This window comes from Humulus lupulus, chromosome X, assembly GCF_963169125.1.
Source record: "Humulus lupulus chromosome X, drHumLupu1.1, whole genome shotgun sequence".
Taxonomy (NCBI): Eukaryota; Viridiplantae; Streptophyta; class Magnoliopsida; order Rosales; family Cannabaceae; genus Humulus; species Humulus lupulus.
In genome coordinates this window covers 199,804,140-199,811,884 of record NC_084802.1, presented here as the reverse complement: position 1 = coordinate 199,811,884, position 7,745 = coordinate 199,804,140, and the positions used below count along the sequence as shown (strand labels likewise).

Genomic DNA, 7,745 nt, shown 5'->3' with positions numbered 1-7,745 from the left:
GAAAATATGCTATTAAAAGTCCATGTGATTGGAGAAGGGTATGCCCCTAAACATTTGTTTTTTTCTTTATAAATGTGTCAAATGCATTAGAGAAAATATTTGTTTCTTTTCTCTAAAAAATAATAAAGTTGATTAGAGGAAAATAGAGGGCTAATGTTTGTTGTTTGTATATGTGTCAATGTAGAATTATTGGTCAAACTGCTTTAAATGGGAAGTACCAATGGATTCAAGCTGATGGGCCAAGTGGGGAATGGAATTCTTTCAGATCTACTGAAAATAAACACACATTTCAGGTATTTCTTCTTTCTTTTTCAGTTTTTAGAGTTGAAATTACATACATATATTGAATTTTTTGAAGTTAGAATTCTTGTTATGTTTGCTTATTTTGTGAATTTTCTTTCACTCTACAGGATGATTCTGAGGTTTGCTATCAATTTTCCTCTGGAATAAAGGTACAATTTTTTCCTTTTTGAGTACTTTAATTGAGATTAGTATGGTAGAAACTGTACTTTAACGAATTCACTCCAGTTTTTGGTGATGACAATTACAAACAGTTGGGGGAAAACAATTGCTCTGCATTGAACTCTAATCAATGCTCACCTTCTGTATCCGATATTCATTGCAAAAAATGAAGTTATTAGTCTGTTTTTCTGTTTAAGTTCATATTATATTTTATGTTTTTGTCATACAGTTATTAGTTAACTCCTGCTATATTTTTTCCACTGCCTATGCCTGTTTTCATTCGTTGTTACTGGTTTCGAATTCAGGTATGTTACTAGCGACTTTGGTAACCATTCTCTGTCTCATCTGATGGGTTCTGTCTTTGGCTGCGTATCCAATCAGAAGTGGAGCATTTTATAGATGTCTCATCCATGTCATCTGATATGATTGCCAGGATGATTTGATACGCTAAACAGACTAAGAACATCTTAAGTAATTTAGTTGCTACTGTTGACAATTTGTGGTATCTAAAAGATGGAATACATACTGTAGTCTTGAAAAAACTTTCAGAAAATGGTAAGAGCTATGTGGGTTTTACAATTTTATTTTTGTATGATACTTCGAGCACTGATCTGTAGACTTATCTTTTGCATCTTTTAGGTTCGAGAGATGGAAAAATGGAAGGAAGGGAAGCCTGGCGAAGCCAGAGCTGCTTTGTGACGTTCTGTGAGGGAAATTGGGTATGTTTTTTAGCTTGTCTTTTTTATCTTTAGTAGTGTCTCTGTTACTTTTATTATTTCTAATGATGATTATCAACATTTTAATAAAGTATAATATTTTATTTTCTGTCAATTTTTTGTGTAGTTTTCTGTTTCTTTCTTAACTGTCTTTTCTTTGAATTGTTTCTCATTGTAAAGCTTTCTCAATCTTGTTTCTTTTGGTACTCGTGCATATCAAATAAAAAAACATGCTGATTGCTAACGCGTTTGAAAGGTCTCTTTATAGTTAGTTGTGACATAAACAGAGGTCACGTTGGTGCTTCTTCATTCCTGCTGTTGGGCTACACTTATTTGGTTTTCAAATTGTTGCATTGCATTGCATTGCGTCCAATATTTTTGAACTTGTTTGAGGACATTTACTTTATTTTTATAGCTAAAAATATTCTTCACCAGGATCTAGAGAGTCCTTTTCATACAAGCCTATTAGACTACTAACTTTGAACTTTTATTTATTTTGATTTATTGTAGATTGGATGTAGCAGAGAAAAGTGGAGAGGTTACACGATCTGTCTCTGGCCCAGTACTTCCAAGGTATTAGAGGCTCCGCATAGTGATCATTTAATTGTTTGTTTTTAATTTTTTAACAAGTGATACAAATTTTACTCGGACATTTCCATCACATCTGTTGGCTTCATTGCTAATTTTCTTTTATTCTATGATGTTGGTATCAGGAAAAACTATGGGAATGCTGACATACATGTGGAGAGACAACTTATGCCCCGTGTTCTTGCTGGTACCAATGGCCCCACTGATTGGAATGAAGCTTTGGATATTATTTCTTTTGGTTCTCCTGAGCAGGTACTTGTGGTTTATATGTACTTTTATATTAGAAGAAATATTAGTTATGAGAAAACTCTAGCTTGTCTCTTACAGTTATTAAGCCTTGTGTTTTGTAAGGGTAAGCTTTAGGTTTTTATTTTTGATTTATCGTAAAGCCAATGGGAGAATTTTCAGTTATTACGTGGAAAAACTAAGTGATAAGTAAATATAATATATGTATGTATAAAAAAAAAGAGTATGGTTAGCGGGTCTTGTGGCTAATTTCTAAGGCTATTAGCAATTATTCTGGTTAAAAAAAGAGTAATTCTTGCAGCTATTATTCCCCTTCCCCTTATATTCTCCTTGCAGATATTATTCTGGTTAAAAAAGAGTAATTCTTACATTTTGGTCTGATTTAATAATTCAAATGTCTGGCCTCATTGCTATACATTTTATTTGTTATGAAAGCTTTCGTTTGTGTTTGTAGGGTAGAGCAACTTTGTTTATTGTTTATTGTTTATTGTTCCTTTTTCTCTTCTTCTTTGTTATTTTTATTTTTCCAAAATTAAAAAAGTTTTAATATTTGTGAGCCTTTTTGCAGTCTGTTGAAGGAATGAAAGTCGTGTGTCATGAGCTGACACAAGCCACTAATGATCCAGAAGGCAGTGCAATGGATGAACTTATTAAAGATGCAGACAGACTTGTTTCATGCCTTGCAAACAAGGTAGTGCTTTACTCTGTCCTTCCCTGTACTTTAGTTTTTGTTTCTGGGTTTTGTTTTTTTTTTGGCATTATTTAGGCTTTGATTATGAACTTTTTCCCATAAAATAGGTTGCCAAGACCTTTGATTTCAGCTTGACAAGAGCATCATCTAGATCTTGTAAATATGTTCCCAACATCCTCATCTAGGTAAGTTTGGTTTATGTTGTTGTTGAATGTCTTAATGCTAACACTGTACTCTGTTTTTCCATTTTTTTTATATACCTTACTATAAACCTAACTAGTTGATGTAAAATTCTAATTGATTTTTAGACATTTCAAAACAAGAGACTGGCTTATGTTGTCAAGGAAAGCACTCTTGATAGTCTAATTACTGAGCTCCTTCTATGGCTGTTGGATGAGAGTTCCACATCTGTGTGGATGCCAGTGTGTTTTCCTTTCTATCACTATCTAAAAGTTCATACTTGCATTTTTTTTTTTTCATTTTTTTTCTCTTCCTTCCTTCAATTATCCAGCAGCCTTGCCCATAAAGGTGGTAGTAAAAGGCTAAGGGTCGGGTAAGTTTGAGATATATATTCTCTCTTCCTTTGTATGTACATACTGCCTATGCTTGTTTTCATTCGCTGTTAGGTAATTCATGTTGCAAACTAAATGAAACAAGCAACGGATATTTCTACTCTCTATTGTGTTGGCTTAAAAATACTTGTCTAAGTGTTCAAAGCAAATTAAATATTACCTTTGTCTTTATTTTTTCCATAGTATAATTCATGTCTTACATGTGTATATATATATAGATAAGTATTAAAACAGATTGTCATGAAATGATCAAATAAAACACAAAAGAAACAATTTAAATCATATTTTTTAATATGAAAACATAATTGATAGAGACTCTTGTAAGTAATCTTTGTGGAGTATCTTGTAACCACTTTAACATCATTTATGATTTTAGCAACTATAGAATGAAATCTTGTGATAGTGACTACCCTGAGGTTATTATTACTTTTATTACTACAAATTTTATCTATTAAGTGGTAGCTGCTTGATTTGTTATGGTTTTCTATGAATCTGTTAGTTTTACTCTAATTTTTAGCTCATTACAAGTGATGTATTCTCTTTTTCTATTTAACACTTCAATATATTTCAATAAAGTTCAGTTCATTCATTCTCTATCCTCTCTGATTTTCTCATTCACTTTCATTTCTGAATTTAACTGTTTTTTTTTTTGTGGGAAATTCATATGCTTAGATTTTTCTTTCTTAATAGGCTGATATGACCATGTTAGAAGACGAACTACCAACAAAAAGATGACTTTCATCAGCCCTTGTCAAGGTATAAAGAAGAAAGTCTTCTGTTGTGCTTTAGAATTATGCTGCTGAATGTTTCTTTCATTTTCATTAAGTTTTAGGTATTGATAGAGTACTCTGTTTGGCGGTGGAATTTTCTCTTCGTTCATCTCTTAGCTTATTGTTTTAAGTTGCATGTTTAGTTGCTTCAGTCGTTTTGCATGGTAGTACATCTTGCTATACCCTGCTGTTTCGTCAAGTTTTGGAGTTATTACAAATTTAATTTAAACTTTATATGCTTACAGGTGGAAACTAGCTTAAGTCTTATGTTCTTAATAATAAAAGGACTTTTTTTTTACAATGTGCAGGTATATTGAGATGATTTCTTTGGAGCAATTCTTGACAACATTTGTAGTTAAGGCCTTTAGAATGGAAGAATGTATTTCACTAATTTTTGTATACATTTCTTGTTTTGTATTTAGTGATAAAGGAATCAGAATTGGGCATAAATTATGTTGTAATATGATTTCTTAAGCCTAGACTAGTAGACTAAATATTGTAATTACATTTGAGTATAAAAATCTATTTATGTTACCTTATTTGGCTTCAACTTTCATATTTGTTTTTCTAGTTTTGTGTAAGTAAAAAAAAGATTATGTTTCTCTAAGCTAATATAACACATGTGTTATACTAAAGTGTAGTATAACACAAAAAAAAATGTTATATAATCGACTATAAATAACATAATTAAACACTTATCTATATATTAAAATAACACAGAAATTGTGTTATCGTTGACAGTACAATAACACATCTGTATAACACTGATAAAGTGTTATGTAAAGTACCCTGACCTACGATAACATAGTTGGCCTTAACACATCAGAAAGTGTTATCGTATGTTTTGATAACACATTTTCGGTGTTATTAAAAGCATTTTTTCTTGTAGTGATGTGATTATGGCTTGGCCCCGATTGTTAAATAGGGATATGAATAGGGCTCGGACTCCTGAGAATGTGCATGAATATGATTATGCTTGTGATTGATTGATTAAGTATGCTGAAAGCTCTGTATCTGGATATTTGTTATATAATGAATGCATGTTTGCATTATCTGATCGAGAAGCATTGACTTATAAGTCAAGGACGGCAATAGCGCTGAGCGCTGGATTAAAAGGTTAAGCCTAATCAGGAGTGCATCATACGCTTGTCCGACCCAATGGTCGTGGAAAACTCAGCGCCAGGTACGCTGGGCCAGCTCCACGGCTAGTTATACAGAGGATAGGGAAAAAGGGCCCCAGGTTGACTCATTAGTCCCATATCCTAGGGCGATGAGCCCCAGTATGATTAATTAATCATGTAGTTTGGGCAACGGGCCCCAGTATAATTCATTAATCATTTAATTAGGGAAGCTAGCCTCATTTGACGTTGTAGTTATTTATATGGATGGTATGCATCCATGAGTAGGGTTATTACTGCTAGGCATGCTTATTATGGTTTGGTAGCATGTTATTAACTGATTATGAGCATGTTTAGGTTTTCTTGTTGAGCCTTTGCTCACAGGTGCTTTGTGGGGCAGGTAAGGGGAAAAGGAAGTTGGACCATCCACGAGTTGGAGAGCATCGATGACAATGTGTGCATATGCGGCTGCTCGACCACCATGGCTGGGATTTCTCAGAGGAACTAGGGTCAAACCCTATTTTTCCACTTAGGTCAGTTGGTTGTAACTTTTTAATTGTAATTAACATTTTTAAATGTTCGTTTGGGATCTCATGTATGGAAGTAAATGTTTTAGTGAAATGATTATACCTTTTTACCAAAATTTTTAACCCTAAACTATTAATCACGTTTAGTTACACATTTATGGCCAAATGATTCATTTAGCGAGTCTAGCACTATTTAAAATGTAACAGTCCTTGATTAAGAAGACATTATAATCTCCATCCTCTGGGATTTAGATTGTAGTGGTGGACAGTCCATTCCAGGAGACGGATCCCATCATGAGGGATCTGAATGAAGTTTCCAGGTCCATCCTCAAGATTTCGACTCACTATGAGGATATGTCCTTCGATCCGTTGCTACTAACTGATGTTCGCCTTGGTGAATGAACCCGAGTGTTGGTAAATGAACCTAAACCTTGGTAAATGAACTTGAATCTTGGTAAATGCACCTGAACCTTGGTAAATGAACCCAAACCATACGTCCAGATAGAACAAGACCAGCTCTTCATGCAGCTGACATGTTCCTAAGAAATCTGGCAATTGGTCTCCTTAACTAACCCACAGATAGGGTATGCACGAAACGTACGATGTTCCTAGGGATCAGTTTGGCCACTACTCTGACAAATCCTATCCCCTGAGTCCCCCTGAGGGCTCATGTGCATCTGTTCGTATCAACGTACAACAGAAAGCTGTAAGGCTCTACCATCCTTAAGCCACCCCAATGGGCCTAAGCTAAACCATCTGTAATCATGTTACACACTCTACCATCATTTATGCTTATATCCTATTTGGGACCGGACTAGTCCGGACCAAGCCACATGACCACCTATAAATAGGGTCATTTGTGCACTATAGCAGGGATCTGATTTTCTCATGCATGCATAAACGCTGCTGAACTTGCAGAAAACCTCTATTGCTAAACTCTCTAAAGCTCAATACTATGAACTTTTGGACTAAGACTCATTAACGCCCCAACCACGTAAAAATTGTGATCTTGTTCATTTCTTTGTCTTTCTTTCTAGCTCCCCGTAATACACCGTAATAACTCCAAAGAATCCTTTCGGTTTGATCTAGCCGGGTCTCCATAGAACCCAGTAAAACGCTAGTTTGGCGATGTAGCCCCCGTAATAATCACATCGATATGCTACCGAGAGAAACTAAGCAACCTTACATCCCAATCATCACTCCACAAAAGGATAAGAACACCACTACTACCTTCACTGTCTATCACAATATTAAAAAAAAAAATAACTTGCGAACTCAAAAGCTTAGCTATTGGACCAAAATATTTAGATTCGATCAAGAAAACTAAGTTTGGGGAAGAACTACGAATAACATCCCGTAGTTTTTTCACTTCTCAAGGATTCCCCAGTCCCCAAGCATTCCAGACTAGGAGCTCATGGTGTCCAACATGGTTACAGAGCAACCTCCACTGATATCTCTTCAGAATTACCCCGAAGCTCAATTCTTCAAACTTTTGAGCCAACTATTACCTCATCACACTTTGGGCACCGTTTCCTCTCCTTAACCCCAGAAATACCAGAAGTCAGAGTAGCAAACTACCCAATATCTCTAGCTTGTGCTTTCCATTTACGACGGAGCCTTGTCGTAGAGACGGATCCCTGCCCAGAAGAGAAAACCATATTCGGGAGGTCACTAGCTACTGTATTCAAGCGTTCTATGTTATTCACAACCAACTGAACTAGTCTAGGCACTAGAGAGCCTACCCCCGTCAGAGAAGAAAGAAGAGAACCTGACTCTATAGCTTCTTGTACGTGAATAGTGGCATGCGTTTTGGCTTGAGTAGCACTCACGTGGGAAACACGTGAGTCATTAAAAATAGAAATTCCAATTTTCTTTTTAACCCCTTCTCCACAATGGGACCCACCATTGCCTTCATACAACATAGACCCATGCAAAAAGTCCCCACCATCATACAAAGGGATGACCCCTTTACCCCGAGATTCTCTAGAATCACTAATAGCAATATTCTTTCCCTTTAAGACTGATACTACCCCCAACATTAGGCTCATTAATTGA

At 35.3% G+C, this 7,745-nt stretch overlaps 1 protein-coding gene across 1 annotated transcript; it reads left to right on the top strand.

Moving 5' to 3' along the window:
- The first annotated feature begins 1,099 nt into the window (after positions 1-1,099).
- Positions 1,100-2,888, top strand: LOC133806612 (protein MOR1-like). Its single transcript, XM_062244704.1, has 5 exons — positions 1,100-1,181; positions 1,689-1,751; positions 1,892-2,018; positions 2,581-2,703; positions 2,811-2,888. The coding sequence occupies exons 3-5, from the start codon at positions 1,935-1,937 to the stop codon at positions 2,886-2,888; spliced, it is 285 nt and encodes a 94-aa protein (XP_062100688.1). The 5' UTR covers positions 1,100-1,181; positions 1,689-1,751; positions 1,892-1,934.
- The last annotated feature ends 4,857 nt before the right edge of the window (positions 2,889-7,745 follow it).